The 18,675-nt window shown below is 39.0% G+C and overlaps 1 protein-coding gene across 1 annotated transcript in view; it reads right to left on the bottom strand.

Annotated features, from left to right (window-relative positions):
* LOC124158220 (anoctamin-7-like) overlaps window positions 1–17,062 on the bottom strand; it is a 384,154-nt gene extending 367,092 nt beyond the window's left edge. The window contains exon 1 of the mRNA XM_046533409.1: window positions 16,709–17,062. Within this exon, the coding sequence (XP_046389365.1) occupies window positions 16,709–17,062 (354 nt within the window). The remainder of the gene's footprint in view (window positions 1–16,708) is intronic.
* Between the last annotated feature and the right edge of the window lie 1,613 nt (window positions 17,063–18,675).

Genomic DNA, 18,675 nt, shown 5'->3' on the forward strand with positions numbered 1-18,675 from the left:
ACCGCCAATTGTAATTCCGTTATCCCTAAATCTCAAACTTGGCAAATATAAAAATTGCTTTTTTTACAATTTTAGATTCCCCAGGTACTGATCTGCTATAATGCTTGATTAATAAATTCTCGTAAATCAATTCACCTGGTGAAAAATCTAAGCTATATGTTCAAGAATTCAAGATGAAATAGTAAATGTTTGGTTTTAAAAGTTCAGAGAAGATAAGTAAATCCGGAGACTAGCATGCTTCATTACACACCAATTCCTAATAATGTATTCAATTAGAATCGGATTTCTCCAAAGTTTATATTGGATTTGTCAATGCATGGGACTTCGCATATGAGTAATAGTAAAAATGAATATTTGATAATTGATCTTACGTCACGTTATTTATACACAAACGGTAACAAAGAACATTGAGAAAGTAACCAATTTTAATCAGTTTTATAGAAAGGCAAGTTATCAGGTACCCATTTACACAATCAAAATGACAGCTGAGATAAATGAAAGCTCATTCAATGTTGATGACGGCAATAAATATGTAATTTTTTTCACCATTAATTACCCGCAGCCCGAAATCCTTCAAGACTCCGATAAGTATACCTTATGTGAAGTTCCTTTAGAAATTAAGTCACACCAGACATTTCCTGATTTAAGCTGACGGTATAGGAGCGCTACTTTACTACCAACTATGTGAGCATGATAAATTGTGCAGCTACAAAGCAAAATACCGTCAATGCGGGTCATTTTACGCCACTGCTCTAAAAATTGGTGTTTTTGTACATAGCCTCTCCATAAAGCCTGCAACGCATTTTCACCGAGAACAGTTAACTATGATCTCGGAATGTTGGAGCCCATTTCCTCGGTGAACTTACGATGAAATGTTCGACAAACGTCGCTCCTACTATTGGATGACGTATATGAAACTCACGTTCTAACATCTCGTATTTGCGATTTTACATGGGACTGCTACATTTTTTTAAATTATCTGTCTCTCCTGAATTTTTCCTGGCCAACATTCATTTTACTGACTTGAGTAAACTCAAGAATGGGCCGAAGTCCACAATTTTGAATGAAATGGGAAGAGAAATATTGAAAAAAATAACAAGTCTTGACTAGAATAGATTATAATAGAATTTATCGTAATATTATCCACAAATATTCACTTATAATATCTAAAAAAATAAAGGAATTTAATTTATAAATGAAATTAGCACTCAATTGAAATGCTGTAGATAGCACACTGCAATTCTGTAGTAAAATGCAACACTCGCTATGAGAAGACAGGACACCCGTCAGCTTATTGCATTCCGCCTACGTCTTGCTCGTAGTTAAATTTGTAGCCAGAGCGAACGAGAATAGATAAGCGTCGATATGAATGAAGTACGAATGCCAAGATTATTTCTCCCGACACCAAGGATTTTAATAAACTACGATAGTGATAACACGCTGATAAGTCCGGGAACACGTGTAACATTGGCAGTCAAACGGCGTAAACAGAGACACTGAAGTGCTATTCCATTGAATTTAGGCGTCATCACAGTTTATGGTCAATTGATCGAATGTAGCTCATAGCTCTCATTTCCACTTCACGCAGCTCGCAGCAGGCAGATCATTGCGTCATTAGTCTGAAATGACCGATATTTTATGTTTGGTTCTCTCGTTGCGCATGAAAATGAAATATAACTAGGTAAGCTAGGGGATGGTTACTTTGGAGTGATTGTAAGCGGGTATAGGTACAGAATAATGCACTGTAGAATCCGTAGGAGACACATAAGTGTCGTTCGCGAGCAATAAAAAGAATGTTTATTGCTAATGCGGCATTCCTTCGGCGGCTAATTCAGGCAACATTCAGCTAACATTTTGCCGCAATGTTTGAATATAAAATGAGCATTTGCCGCCAGCGTTTTAAAATTTACTCAGTTTTCATCAAACATACTCGATTTCCTGACTTTTCCCTAATTTTCAATAGCAGTTTTAAAATTTCGTTACACTTCCCTGACTTTATTCACCTTTATTACCGGTAGCAACCATGCTGAAAAACGATTTTCGTTATTGTTGGGTTCATAGTGTCTGGTGCGCAAAATACCCTCAAAAATGAATTAATTGTGCCTTCTTTACAATCCTCAAAATAGCTATCTATAAGTTGATAGATATAGATAATACTCTTAACTGGGATATAAACTCCTTTAGCCTTATTCCGGCAAAACGAGGTGATTTGCCAAAATATACTCCACTGATGCTGGATTTTTCAAAATCCCTTTAATAGGCGTGATATATTCCTGAAGAGAAATTTTAATCAGTTATGTCCCATGGATATACATTTGCATTTTCATTTTTACAAAATGTAAAACTCTGTCCTTTAAAGGCATGCATAGTATCTAAAACTTTCCATAATCACAAATGTTGCCTTCACAGTCAAACGGTAGCTAAAATCTGAAGATTCCTAGCAATATATTGATGGATTATCGTATAAAATACCAGTAAATCCATTATAATAGCTAATAAGAGAGTAGGCGATGAGAATCGCTGAGAAATGCATTCTCTACCACAAATTCATAAATTTTAAAAAATAATCCAAAGCCACTGTCATTAAGTACTTCCAAATTAGCAGCCTATATTCTAGCATTATCCCATGATTATACTTATGAAAAATAATTGGGAAATTTGATTGAATTTAAAAATGATTTACTTAATCAAAGACTTCCAATTTACTTCTAAACAAGGTTACTCAAATAAACATCTCTGATGATCCACCATAACTGTTTAGCCCCTGATCCTTCACTTGTTTTCATTGAGAATAATTCACAAACTGTCAAATATTCCAGCAGTAAGCAAAGCAGAATGTAAACAAAAAATCAACTAAGATTTATCAATTTACACGCTTTATAAATATGAGCGTGAGCCAAGGAGTAACTACGCTCCCTTCTCGAGGGGCCTTATACATTTTCGATTTTATCCTGCAACGCCGAAACCCACTTTGCACAACACGAAGCGTGGCCTATATAATACACATTTAATGCTAGTGACAACATTCAGAGCAAATGCTTGAACGCATCCACAATAAAATGGCGAAGTATTCCAACCTTTAATCTAGATGAAATTTTGGAAATTACAAATATCTGCTTTCTGCACTGGAATAGAATGGGACCTTATTTTCATATAGTGATAGACATTTTATTTTTGCCACTTGAGCGCGAGGGGCGTCGTAATGCTCACTTATAAAATGGCCTAAGCGTCAACAGAGATAGTTACTTTCGAAGGATTGAAAACGTGCTTAGTCTCATAACAATGAATCCTGGTATATGAGAAACAGCTGTAACGGACGCTGATAAGTGCGGGAAAACGTGTGACAGAGGAAGTATTACAGGACATTCAGAGGATTTGACGTGTCATTCCATTTAATTTAGTCGTCTTCACAGTTTGAGGGTAATTTATTGAAGCTAGCTCTCATTTTCACATTAAGCACCTCTCCGCAAGAAGATTATCGCGTCAATAGAAAGTTTTCCACAGTCTGCAATAACCGTTATTTTCTGTTATCTTCTGTCACTGCGCACGAAAATGCGAGATAACTAGATTGAATAAAAATCCACACAATACCCAGCGAGCTGCCTTAATAGGCGTGTGACGAGGGAAGTTAGGACACGAGCTGTTAAAAAATAAAAAGAAAATGCTCTAACGAAGGTCCACCTAGCATTTATTTATTAAAGCCTTTATTGTTGGGGGGAAAATCGAATTCCCATACCAATCCTTTGGGCAAAACATCTCCCTTAATTTATCATCAGCGAGTAGTCCTTAAAGTTGATATTAAAATCCAGCACTTTAAAAAATCTCGGATCGGCCGCCAAACGCATACTTGCAAAAACGCAAATTCGGTCCTTAGATTGCCCTCCCAATGTTTATGTCGCAAATCTAAGTCAACTTAGTGCAATTAGCAAATAGACCTCTGTAAGGGATGAAATATGATTTGATGCTTTCTCGGCGAATGGTGTGGGTAAACTCTTCTCGGGATTGAACGAAATTTATCCCTGATGATGAGCCCCGAGTCGGAGCTTGAAACGTTTGCCATTATGGAAAAATTAACCCGGTGGGAATCCCGAGAAGAGTTTACTCTCATAGCAAGGGATGTTGGAATTATGCTTGTAGCATAGGGATGATGCCTCCTTTTTGGGCGGTATTCACCATCGCATTCAAATCCTTTTTATTTTTGTGTACCTAATTTTCACTCGAAAAGGAATCGAGAATCGCAGATTTTATAACTTTTGCTAATCCTCCGACCGGGGAGGCAAACCCAAAAGTGGGACCCTGTTCCTTCAACTAACATCACACATTCCCCTCTAAACTTGGATTAATAAGTGCTCTTGCCTTTTTTCATCAGACAAAAGTATAGTCTTTCACTCCATCAAAATGTAGCCCTTTGATGACACCCTTTGATACCTCTCTTTTCGTATTCACAATAATTAGCATCTCTTTCTGTCTACGTAAGTAATTCTTGCACACTACCTTGGATGTTTCTTACGAAGTTATGATTTTTGCGTCAACTTAAGTTGCGGGGACGATCATTGCTGTTTCTTGGTTCTTGGATATACCTCTATCACATTTGGCAAACGCATTTTCCACGCAGAAGTTCCAGTTTGAGTTTTGTCCTGAAGTTTTATTTGATGAGGAACCTAGAGATAAAAATCGGATGATTTCTCTTCAGTTTAATTTTCTTCGGATGAATTGATGAAGAAAATTTTTGATACTATTTTCCCACACAAGAATTGACGATGTTGACTCAACGCCCTCCGACGATTCCCTTTTTTTCCTCAGTTGTCGAGTTTCTTTAGGGCTCAATCCAGCAGCCATCATCTTTAGTTTCGTCCGCTGGTCTCTCAACATACTTCTTCATTAGGGGGAACCTTATACTCTTTCTTACACTTACATGCAAAAATATCGCATAATTTCAAATGTTCTTTCAAAAGTGCTTGAGTTTTGTACTTCAGCAAAAACCCTACTTTTGGCCTATTCGCATTTTCCGTAAGTTTTAGTACTTCCTGTTGTACCGCTAAATCCATTAAGTCACACATTAATGGAAGGGGAGCGTCACCATAGATCGCACACCTTTATAGCCACTCGAGAGGCCTTTTCATGGACCGTAGACTCCTTTCCTGCGTTCTCGGATCAAAAACTATTTCAATACTTCTCTAAAAGTTGGTAACATCGATTTGTTTAACCCCGACGAGGCGCCAAATAAGGGACAAGTCGTCTCACTAAGCTTCCTTTATTACCTTCTACCATCTTCCGATTTATATCATCAAAGATAAACGACCTCCTAGCAGCATACGCGGGATGAATTTTGCTGTATTGGAGGCGTGGGAGGGGTAAATGCGAGCGGGGAGGGGAGGGGATCGGCCTGCGGCTCTTGTATCCGCGACGCTGAGTGGGCGTTGGAATATTTTCTTCGCGGACGCGGACTCAAATTAGGCATTTTGTGGCTTAACGGTGGCAGATACGTCAAAATGCACGAAATGTTTGTCCTAAAGGGCAGTAACTCGGCAAAATCTATAGGAGATAACCATAAAATACTATATTTTTCGAATGTCGACCTTCCCCCCTTAAATTGCATTTGAGCGAGAGTCAGGACTTCACCTAGAGGTCTCAAATTTTTCAGGCCTTATTTTTGATCGGTCCCACAGCTTTTTTTCATTGGGCCAGATGGATTTGAAAAAAATCGTTTTTTCCGATCCACCCTAATGTGCAGCTTTGAGGAAAGGCATTAGGATATTTAGCACTGCATAATTTGCCGCCAAATGTCATTTTCCGGTAAAGCTCTGACTCCATAGTTATGAGCGTATTAATACCGTGCCATTGACGTTACAGAAGTCATAATCTCCTTTCATCGTATTTCCATGAATTTTGTATTCCAGATATACAATTTGCGTCTATAAATGGGATAGCAGTCTCAAGTGACGCTATCCGTAACACAATCGTCGTCATCTGAAATGGAGAAAAAACTCAAATTCTTTAATATTCATGTAATTTCTTCAACTGCTAAATGCCTAACCAAAAACATACCTGAGGACATTTTTGAGCCAACAAAGAGGAATATTAGAAAATTTATTGACGGGTAGCGATTTCGTTACTAAGTTGGAAAGAAATATATTAATTTGAGTTTTGTAATGAGTCTAGCACTCAATATTCACTTGAAAGTCTGCCATATAGAATTTTATTGCTTTATCATTCGTCCCCTTATTATGAGGAATCAACTCAACCTCTCCCAATTTAATTTAAAAAGGGCTAAAAATGCATGAAGCTATGACGTCCACAGTATCCCTCAGTGTAATAACGGATGCTCCCTTGAGACGTTCAAGGTTTTGCGCGTAATTTAAAATGCCAGCTGTTACTCCGCAGGACTGACTGTGAGTAAGGAAAAGGGTAAGAGAAATGCTGTTAAGGGTGAGGCTTCCCGAGGTTAAAGAAGAATGCCACCAAGTCTCCCCTGCGATGCTAAGTAAACGAATCGCAATATATTTCCTGATCGAAAGCTCTCAAGGCCGCTATACACGGTGAATGGTAATACGAGCAAAAATAGAACGTGTTCCAATTTTCACTGAATGGTCATGCGCATGACGGTTCATCCGCGAATTTTCCCGTTACTCACGGTCAATGATTTCATTCGCATGATCATTCACCGCTTAGGTGTAGCGGCCTTTAGGTTAGCTAATTAGCTACCTTACCACTGTTGCCAATCGCGGAAAATAAATACTAAGGAGAACGAAGTGAAAATTTACTTTGTACATTTCACCTTAATATTACATTCCGAACCGTGATTTTGACAATAATATGCCATTTTCGATGTGAAAAATACTATTTTTTACCTTAATATTAACATAGTTTGATAAATAATCTATTCGTGTGGAATGAAAATGAAGAGGTTTCATCTTCTATTCCATGTTCCGCGAAGTAAAATAAAAAAGAACTATTCAGAGTATTTATGTTTCTTTGTACTTTTAAGGGACGGTGTTTCACCAAAGAGTATTTTTAGAGCCAAGAGTCCGACTGTATTTGAGAGCCCAAACCTTTCATCACCCCTTTCCTCGGACAAACATGTACGCTGATAAGTTTGACAGTTGCTTACTTAAGTTTTTCCCTTGATTGTAGCTCCTTTTGACTTTTATTTTGCTTTCAACATTGATTTGGTGTCTTTTTTATATACGTTCAATGGTTATTTGCTTTTTTGGGCTAATTCCCGGGAGATTGTTAGTAAACGATGGAGGAGAACTTCCACTGAGCTACAGTAAGGTTCGCAAGCACGCAGAAAGGTTGAGAAAAAATTAAAATAGTAAAGAATTGATTACCAAATCACAAGCCGCCTATCCTAATCCTAATTAGCTGTAGCTATCTTTCCTCACGTAACCTTTCATGATCTTTCCACGTGCTTGCGACCTGACTTTTAAATCAAGAAAATTCTATTTTATTTTAGGAAAATCATCCCAGAAAAATTAATAAGGTAGGAATTAAAACAGCAAGGTAAACAAATGGTTATGCAAACAAGTTATTAGAAGTGTAGATAATGAGCAGCTTATCAAAATATAGAAAACGAAGTAAAACCCTGTAATCCTTTGTGGAAAAAAGTAATATGGCCAATATTAACAAATTCATTACAAAAAAATTCACTAACACGTATAGCTAAGATATAAAAAAGATAATAAATAGGTGGTGTCATGTAGGGCGAGAGTATCCATTGTTCTCGATCTGAAGGCGAACAATGCGATAAGTAGCAATCGCTTCGCCCTCTATACTTCCAAACATATTTATAATGATATTGAAATATAAAATCCAACCAAATTCTGTGAGCAACATTAAGCACACAATTCTATATAATATAGGACAATAAAATAGATTTAAAAAATACCACTGTACAAAAATATATATTTTCCAGGAAAATGTTATGTAACTCGAGTAGAAAGTATACGATACAGCTTACGATTTCCAAGAATGACCTCTTCCTTTTTCGGGCTTCTTCTGTCCTTCCTATTTCGGAGTCTTCGCTCAAAACGCCTATCCATGGTTTCCTCTCTCTCTCTCTCCCTCTCTCTCTCTCCACCGGCCTCGTACACTACTACCCCGAGTTCTCATTTTTTTCGCTCGACCCCTATCCATTCTCCCCGCAACGTCAACAAACGAAGCACGCTCATTTCCGAAGTGTCCATTCCCACATCGTCCACCTCACATTCTTACACGAACAGACTCAATCTTTCGCATTAATGCCCACAAACATTTCTCAGATTACCCTTGCACGCTTCATTTCACCTACACTCATGCCATTTCGAGGGACTCGATTTTTCCCAGACGAATAAAAATAGATATTATAGTATAAGAATAAATATAGCTCATTTATAAAAAATATAAGTATACGCATGTATGTAGACGTGCAAGCATATATGTAATTACAAAAATATGGAACCTAAGATAAAACAATTTTTACACCAAAAGGAATACTTTGATTTAACCCCTGCATAGATAATGGACTAATTGTGTGTCCGTTGTGGTTTTCGTATCCAATATCAACGAGTCAAGGCTTCCCATTACAAAAAATCGTTAATTTCGCTTTTGACACAATTTATTTCTTGGTAACATTCAACCATAACCAATTATCACACTTACTTGAGCTTCCCCAGAGCCAAAATACCATTATATGACGGCATTAATACTGTGGCAGCTGCCGAAAATTTGGGACAGAATCGCATCTAATAAATTCAAATACAGCGATTTCTGACGAAATATTTCAGTGAAAAAGTTTATCCATTCTAGGATATCCAAAAACTAATAAAAGAAAATAAAAAAACTTCACATTACTCTCAAAGAGATGGAACTGTTCCATCAGGATATGCATAAAAAATAATTATTTTCCAATTTCATAGCAATACAAACCTGTCTAGTTTCAATAGCTATGCTATTTCCCAGTATATCCGATCAGGACTAGAAAGTGGCATAGTCAGTGTGGGTTGACGTCATCTTACCACCATCGATGATGATAATTACTTTTGTATTCGCCAATCCCAAAGACAAAACAGCTGGATAAAGAAATAAATATTCTTTCGTAAAAAACTACTTTTGAAAAATGAAGTATGTAATAATATACTCTCCATAGTCTCTTCTAGAGAGTATATATATTTTGTAAATAACACTAGACAGGAATTGCGGACCACACGATAATAGAGATTCAGAAATTCTTCATTTCCGTTTACCACGGCGCGCCGTGGTAAACGGAAATGAAGAATTAAACGCGGCGTCGGTTGCTATGGCGTTGAGTGTGACGATCTCATCGCCTCAGCAACCGATGCGGTAATAACCGGAAATGAAGAGCTTCATCACACACCGCAGAAATCTCCCTTCTCGTCGAAATTCAGATTTAAATAGCAATGAAATAATTAACAAGAATGACATTAAACATTGAGAAAATAACATTCCAATGCTAGTCACAATAGTCACAATATATCTATATATATAAAAGAAAGTCGAAAATCGTGTTAGTTAGAACACTTATAACTCGAGAACGGCTGCACCGATTTCAATGAGATTTGGCTCTTTGGATTCGTCTTAGGCGGGGTTAACATATAGGCCATTGAAAAAAGGATAATTTCACACAAAAAATTCATCTCTTTCCTATGGACATGCTTTTAGGAGTTATAGTAACACAACAATTGATAAGTCGGTCAAAACTACAAATTAAATAATTTGTTTTGTTTTTACCACTTTAATAACTGAATTTGGTAACAATATAACATTTTAATTACTAAATATATTCAAAATATTAATTAAAATTTTTTAAATTTAATTCGAGCTGATTGTAAGCCCAGCCGTGGCCCAGCTCGAGTTGACACTTCACTACCGTGTTTGTAAACAAATCTCCAAGCAATTGTTGACAAACGGTAATGTCCGTGTTCCTGTCAAGGAATCGAGTAGTTTTAACTCATTTCCTTGAAAATTTCGATTGCAAATTAGTTACAGCGAAAGGTGAGCTCATCAACAAAGAGTTTCAGAATATGATTGATCGCCAAAAGAATCAAAGATGGTTGATTTAGCGAGCAAGAACGAAGATGTGGATGACTAAAACGAGGTAAATTCAAATAGTTCGTACTCTGCGTGAATTCGAATCTTTTAAATGTGTAACAAACGAAGACGAAATCTCCAACTATCTATCTGAATATTTTAAGTCCTTGGACGTACCTGGCTTACCAAGGCACGATTTACAGAAAAATGTAGTTTCTGTGTTCATGATCTTTCGAAGCCTAAACCAACCATAACTATCCAACGGAACGTGTTTGGCGATTAAAATAATTGGTAATGAATGTGATTCACGCAACTTTACTCAAAGGAAAATTCAAAGGTGAGGAAGTCCTTATTCCGTAGATTCCATGATCTCAACTCATATGCCCTTTTGAGCTTAAAAGTATTCAATTTCCAATTCGTGTTGCATTCGTGATAACGATTAACAAATCGCATGGTCAGTGTTTCAGTTTTTGTGTTGTTTGTGCTCATGTACTAATGAAAACCCTTGATTTTCTCATGGTCAATTTAACGTGCTATGTTTACGAGTCGATAAACCATCCTCTGTATTTCTTCCTTCGCTTCAAGTGCGTAGCTAGGATAGGGGGTTTTGGGCGCAGCTAATACCACGGGTCTGTAGGGTATAGAAAACTCGCTAAGGTAAGCGGGAAGTGTGGGGGCACTTCCCTCAGACATTTTTTAAGATAAATGGTTCAAAATAGTGGGTTTTGCGGCTGTGTGAATAGTTAAATATGTTTTGTTTGTTTGTCATCCGTCCCCCTAATATTAATAACAAAATCTTTCATAAAAAAATTCTCTAAGCTCTTGGGGGGGGGGGGGGAGTTTATCTCCCAAAACCTCCCCTCGCTGCGTCACTGCTTTGCTTCACTATATTTATTTAGCTTCATCCGCTTCATCTTGCGCCTGATAACAAAACAAAAACTGTTGTTTATCAGAAGGTGCTTGACGCAAGACATTAAACCCGAGTGTGTAGGGCTCACCGTGGTGCGTTTACGCATGCAGTACGTTTACGCAGTGCATTTTTTCCAAACAGAGATACTAAAACTGGCGCGCCTTAAGTCATTTAATGCGAATGCAGCCTCATAGGGGCTTTTCTTGCACGATTTTGAGCATCAGTCAAGCGTGGGTCTGGGGTTGTGTCAACCTCCCCCCTGAATGGGCCAAGTGTATGCAACAGACTTGGACCTAAAAACATTTTTTTTACAGCAAATAACGCAAATAGCCAACGACTGAATGCGTATAATTTTTATTTCATGAACTGCTTTATTAAACCACAATGCCCAAAATATCTTAAGCTAAAACGTAAGAAAATTTGTTGAAAAAAATCCGCGTAAACGTGCTCCGATCCACCCTATGTAGATTCAATAAAGAAAATGTCTTTCTGACAAGCAATTTTGGTACTCATTTGCGTAGTTTTATTGAATTTGTATCCTTATTTTATTATAATAAATTAAACATGATTAAAAACGATGCAACCGCTCTTGATTTATAAATGGTGTAAGTAAACTGTAAGTTCATTGATTGTTAGGCGGTACGAAGTTCACCGGGTCAGCTAGTTCTATAATAAAATTGAGAGAGGAGAAATGGGTAACCTAACTTGTATTACTATGTGTAATTGGTCGAGTGGCCATAGCTGGAAGAAGTGAATGTCGCAGAATAAACATGAAGCCTTTAACATCAACATGTGATGGATGACACGTTATGTGATGACGAGACAGAAAGGGGCTGTCTAGCCAGGTCGGCGTGTCGGCGATCGCCGAGGGCCCCGAGCCCCCGCAACGCTCGAGTCTATCGAGAAACATATATGAATGGTGTAGTAAAAAAAGGCTAAGACTACTTGAAACTATAAAACCCTACGTTTTAATTAACTTTTTTTATGTACAACATACTAGGTGAAAAAGGATCATATAAAAAATAAATAAACGTGTAAGAAGAATAAAGAGAAGCTGATGCTTTTTCGAAAGGGTTATTCGAAAAGGTTATTTTTGAGGGTTTTTTTAAATTTCAGTGCAGTTTCGAGGAACAAATTCACAAAATATATGACACAATCATAATACTGAATTAATTTATTAAGCTGTGAAATGCTCACTTTTCACGGCATTATTTGCGGCAAAATCGCTAGTTTTATTTACTTCAATATCTGTAAAGAATGAAAAAGAAGAATCATTTTGCTTTCACATGAAATATTATTCACACATTTACACGACCATGGTTTCACGTAAGTTCACATGTAAGACGTCGTCATCATCATCATCACCTGATGATGACGTCTTACATGTGAACGTTACATACACGACGTCTTACATACACGCATTTACACTACCACGGTTGAAACCGTGGTCGTGTAAATGCGTGAATGATATTTCATGTGAAAGCACAAAGTTTCTTTTTTCATTCTTTACAGATATTGAAGTAAATAAAACTAGCGATTTCGCCGCAAATAATGCCGTGAAAAGTGAGAATTTCACAGCTAAATAAATTTAATTCCGTTACACACGGTGAATGACTTCATTCGCATGATCATTCACCGCTTAGGTATAGCGGCCTTTGGGTTAGCTAATTAGCTACCTTACCACTGTTGCCAATCGCGGAAAATGAATACTAAGGAGAACGAAATGAAAATTTACTTTGTACATTTCACCTTAATATTACATTCCGAACCATGATTTTGACAATAATATGCCATTATCGATGTGAAAAATACTATTTTTTTACCTTAATATTAACATAGTTTGATAAACAAATAATGCATTCGAGTGGACTGAAAATGAAGAGGTTTCATCTTCTATTCCATGTTCCGCGAAGTAAAATAAAAAAGAGCTATTCAAAGTATTTATGTTTCTCTGTACTTTTAAGAGACGGTGTTTCACCAAAGAGTATTTTTGGAGCCAAGAGTCCGACGGTATTTGAGAGCTCAAACCTCTCATCGCCAGCCATCTAGCCAGGTCGAATGAATAATGAATCGCTTTCACAGAGTTACGCCTCAAACCATCAATTTTACTTAAATCTGGTTTCTAAGAGCCAGAATAGCGAAAAAAAATGCATTTCCAGGCATTAAATTTCCTTAACTTTTTCGGGTGACGACCCCCCCGGGGTAAGGGACCCCAGCCGAGGGCCCCCAATCACCCCCAGACCGCCCCTGAAGACGGCCAACGAAACATGACGTCAAATCAGTTAAGACAACCCAAAACACCTGGTGCGACGCGACGTCACCATCAGGGTGCAGCGCTGGTTCGAAATCAATTCGAGCAACTTCAAGTCACTTCAATGTGAACTCCAATAATACAATCAGTGCAGACAATTATGTGTAGATCCGTAGCGCGCTCCTATGCACGCCCACGATATCCGAAATGAAATCCTCTCTGGTTTAAACCGACTAACGCAATCCGAGTGTCGCTTTGCAGCCGCGGAATCCATCTCCCGTTTCTGCACCGCCGAGAAGTCCCTTTCTCCTTGTGAAGGGCCCTGATGGAGAAGGGAATCCTTAGTAATCGTCTCGCGCCTTCGCTCTTTCAGAGGTCGCGAACTAATCCCGCTAGTAGAGGGAGCTCCGTCGCCCGTCTCGCCTTCGCTCGGCAGCACGGGAAACGCTGATAAAGGGATTATCGAAACGACTGAGGAGGCCACATAATAATTAATTAATTAATCCTCGTACGACAGAATTTCAACGAGGAGATAAGGGAAACTATGGTGAGAATGAAAGCGACGACAAAATGGAAGGGAACATTCATCTATTTCCTCACTCACTTAATTACATAATTAATGATTGAATTTTAAAAAATCCACGCAGACACAAGTTTGTCGTTTTATTTAGATTTTTTCCTCAGGCAAGTTATTCAATTCATTTTGCGATCATTATACCGCCAGTAGAATGCGAGATATCCTCTGAACCAATCCAATTACTAGGCAGCCCCCCTGAATATATGAAGTTTAGACGCGAGTGGCCTGTTCCGGGGTGAGCTCTACCTTCACCTAATCAAACTAACCTTCAGGTTGAATGGCTGAGTGAATAAGCATGCCAGATTAGCGGCTACAAATTTAGTGGTTGGTATCACAGTTTCAAATGCTAACGTTTCCCGCGGCAGATTATTCAATGTAAACATCTAGTACGTTCTTTCCTCTTCATTTTGTGCAGCGCACTCGTAAGTAAAAATATGGGCTCATTGACTCTCAATGGGACATTTTCACTGCAATTCCCATTTTTTATTGCTTTAGCTTTTGAACTATTTTCCTTAGTTATTCGTATTCATCACCACACGTCAACAATCCTAAGATTGATTTGACGCAGCTCTCCACTCAATTCTCCTATCAGCTGATCTTTTCACACCTACGTATTTCTTCTCTTTCACATCCTTCTTTACTTGCTCCATTCCACCGAGGTCTTCCTTTTCCGTTCTTGCCTTCCACTTGTCCCACGACGATTGTCTTCATCAGGCCATCATGTCTCAAGATATGGCTTATGAGGTTGTTCCGTCTTCATATGTATTAAGGTTTTCACAAGGAATCTCTTCTCTCCAACTCTTCTTAGGACTTCCTCGTTACTAATTCGGTCGATCCATCTGATCTTCATCATTCTTCTGTATTACCACATTTCCCTGCTTTCTCCGATGCTATTATTGTCCATGCCTCACTTCTGCATAGGAGCATTCTCCAAATGTAGGTTCTTATACATTCTTTCTTTCTTCTATATTTAAGTTTCCCGCTGTAAGCAGATCTCTATTTGGTAGAATGCTCTCTTCACCTGCGCTATTCCGCTGATAATTTCTTTCCTGCTTCTCCCGTCGCTAGCAATCCTGCTTTGCAAATAACAGAATTCATCCACCACTATCAGTTTTTGCTTCCCTATTTTAATGTTAGTCTTAACTTCTCTTCTGCAGCATCTTGGTTTACTATATTGCTTTGAATAAGCATATATTACTTCATATATGTACATGCTTTCAGCGAAATTTAGCACCGTTATTTCGAGTCGATACTGGCTGACGTAAAGGTGTGATGCTACTGGTCCGGGAAAAAAACTCATGATTTGGTGCTTTTCAGGCAACAATTTTTTAGATCAATATTTTGTCCCAGCAGCGCATTGAAGTTGAACACATATATAGCAGAGTTTTGACTGACTGACTCATTGTCATAAATTCACATCCCAAACCATTAAAGTTGAGGCTTTTCGAAGGTGAAAGTTAAAAATAACAATTCGATAGGAAAAATCTCCAAACTCGAAAAAGTCAATTCGTTTTCGAGATACAGTAAAACTCGCTCATAACGATCGCGCATGGAACTAAATCCCGCCTATATTGAATTGAGTTCCCAGTCCCTTGAGCTCTCCTATGATTTCCAATGCTGATTTCCCGCATGTAAGGAGTTCGGATGAATACCCGCTATTACGAACTATTCTTCGGTCTCTTGGGGAATTATTTCCTCTTTTATAAAGAATTTAAGGCCATCTCCGCTACTAATCGTTCCTTACCTTTTATCAGTTGTTCTCACTTGTAGCCATCACCGTTGATCTGATATTTATACCGTTGTTCGTATAATTCTTCCCTTTATAACCGTTTCATGGTAAGGTTGGTTCATTGTTACGGAGCTGTTGCTTAAATATATGTCGGCAATCCTCTCATCTATATGGAGAAATCCATTATTACGGATATAACGAAATCCCGTTTATAGCAACAATGGTTTCCGTCAAATTCGTTATAAGCGAGTTTTACTGCACATCGACTTGAAACGAGGGGATAGAAGCGAAGGGGCACCAGTAGTATTTTTTTCTGACCAGAGTTAGGTATAGAAATTGATAGAAGAAATAAACAAATACTAGGTGGCCAAGGGATACGAGTGAGTCTCTGTTATCCACTGGCATCGAGAGGAAAATCAAATGCACTACTCAATATGTAGTTGATCTCGTTTGTTCTCTATAGGTGGCGCCGACTTGATATCGAGATTCGAGTTATCAATTTTCTAATGTTGATCATATGGCTCTCCTAAAATGCTTAAAAAACTTAAAACTCACTACTTATAAAATTTCCCGGGGCAATATCCCCGGTTTGAGCCCCCCACCCCCAATATTTTTTGTAAGTCGTCTGTTCCTGTTCTCTATGCATAATTTTACTAGATAACTCTATTTAGAAAAAAATCACTTGTGCCCCTTGGCTTCTCACCCCCTCAATAGGGTGGCTTGGGGCGAGGATGTGTGCGCCGCTGCGATGGAGGCTGCTAGCAGCTAGCAGGTAGCGCTCGGCTTAAATAAGGATTATTGATAGCTTATCAAATGAAGGAAACATTCCGACCATAGGTTTTTTAATAGTTTATTATTAAGACATGTTTCCCTGAGCTCTGTGCCTCATGCATGCATTGGTAATCTCAGACGATGTAAAACTCCTATCTAATCGAAACTAGGTCCCTGTGGCGTCACGTGGAGTGGCATCCTATGGGCGCCAATCTGGCCTTTATTCAAATGCGGTTAAAATTGACCAATGCCATTCGTCTAAACTGGGATTCTAAAACCAAATAATTTGCATATTATGTATACACTAATTGTGGGTAACGAATCGCGATCAATGCCTTTCCTTTCCATTGACGAAGGAAACTACCCTATTAACATGGGAGCCCAGTGGGGCTAATTTTATAAATTCGAGCGAATGCAAACAAATGAGTCTCGCTCTCTCACCTTCAGTCCGGGGAGCACCACCCTCCTCTTGCGCTGCTCATGTTGGTGGGACCTCTTGATGGAGCCGATCGTCCTGAATCTCTCGGAAGAGGGGGGCGAGGTGGCGCTCGGCCCCCCCTCCCCGCTGGCCCCCTCTCCCCCCTCCGAACCCCGCCTCTTTCCCTCCCCCACTTCCCCACCCCCTCCGCCCCCACCCACCGTCCTCCTCATGCTGCCGTAACCGCCGCCCTCGGAGGCCTTGCGACCACCCTCCACCCCACCGCCGCCCCCACCGCCTCCTCCGCCTCCTGCCGACACGCCACCCCCGACAACCCCCAGGCCCCCGCCCTTTAGCTCGAGTCTCTCCTCGAGCATCTCTCCTCCTAGCCCCCTCCTTCCCAGAATGCACTTCACCTGCAAAGAGAGGGAGAGAGAAGTAACGAATTACGAGAGGTAAACAAATGAAGGAGGCGCCCGCGAGTGGGAGGAAAAAAAAATTTTCAAGGCCAGCGTTCGCAAATATGCTCACCGAAATACGATGTAACGCGAAGAATGTAATGCTCGATGTTTATATTCGGTCAAATATTTCAGGCATAAAAAATTCGCGTCGAAGTATTTTCTCCGAATCTCGTTTCTTTCAGGGAGTCATTCCACAAAATATTTTCACGCATCATGAGGCGAAGAAAACTTTTTCTAGAGAATATGGAATATAGAATTTTAGCCAGAATTATGGGGTTGCGGTCCAGAAGATGGGGTTGCGGTCAAAAATCCAGAAAAAGGTAACTAGCAACGTGGGACCTGCGTAGAGTGAGTTATTATTAATGGTATTTAACCAGAAGTCTTCTACGAAGAATCCAAAATATTAAAATTTGAGACTCTGCCCCGTAAGACATTGCCCGTTTTTCTGACTCATTTCCTATATCCCTATTTATTTCCTTAAGCATTGCATTCCTTGGTTAGCAAAACGTGCAGCGAACTTTCTATAACGAGCATAGGGAGATTCGACCCGCCCAAAGGATATTCTTTGGGGACTTGGAAGAGTATTCACAACTAAAAAAATCACGTAGCAGCGTTTTTTTAAACCATGTCATTTTATGCGTAATTAGCTCCACAAATATATCTGCATATCGCAGGCATAACACTATTTCCACATCCAAAAAGCTGAGATCAAAGCAGGTAGAATTCAAACAAGGACAAGATTCTTAAGGAGGGCACTTTCCAATCGATATGTAATCACGTGAGTAAGTGTGCAAAGGGAAGGGAATACGTGAGTAGTAAAAGAGTAATCGACATGCTATCTGAGCGCTGAGAGCTGCGTTAGAAATCTAAGGATGGTCGACCGATAATGATGATGATGATGATGATGATGATGATAATGACGAACAATCCCTAATGCAAATTTGTTTTTAAATAAGTGCCCACAACATGAGTTGAAAATTTCAGTTCATATTTTATGGTTATCCCACATTTCGAAGGATTGTGATGGCAATCACGTTTTTATCCCAGATTTGTAATTGAAGTACCTGTGGATAAATATGCTTCAAAACGTTAATAAGGATTTATCAGAGTGCTTCCGACCTGACCTCTATCAAAAATGAAGTGATTAGTAAAATAATAAATTTATAATTTTTTAACGTGCGAACCGTTCCCATCATTTTAACGGATAGTTTAGCTTTGTACTTCAATCGCGTTTTGCTAATCCTTCTATGGTAATCTCGCAGACCACGGCGTGATATCGTAAGTCACGAATCATTGGTACCGCAACCGAAATAGGATTCGAGGATGGTCATCTCTCATAATAGAACGGACTCCTTATGCGTTGCGGCTTCGGAATATCAGTTCGACCTAAGAACTTCCCTTTCTACACCAGAGTGCTCTTGACTCTTTAACCATGACGTCAAAAAGAAAACGAACTTGACCCTGATTAATAGACAAATGCCAGATACTCATTTGAAATTATGCTCAGCCAACCCACTACTCAAAAACAT

Source organism: Ischnura elegans, chromosome 4, assembly GCF_921293095.1.
Source record: "Ischnura elegans chromosome 4, ioIscEleg1.1, whole genome shotgun sequence".
Taxonomy (NCBI): Eukaryota; Metazoa; Arthropoda; class Insecta; order Odonata; family Coenagrionidae; genus Ischnura; species Ischnura elegans.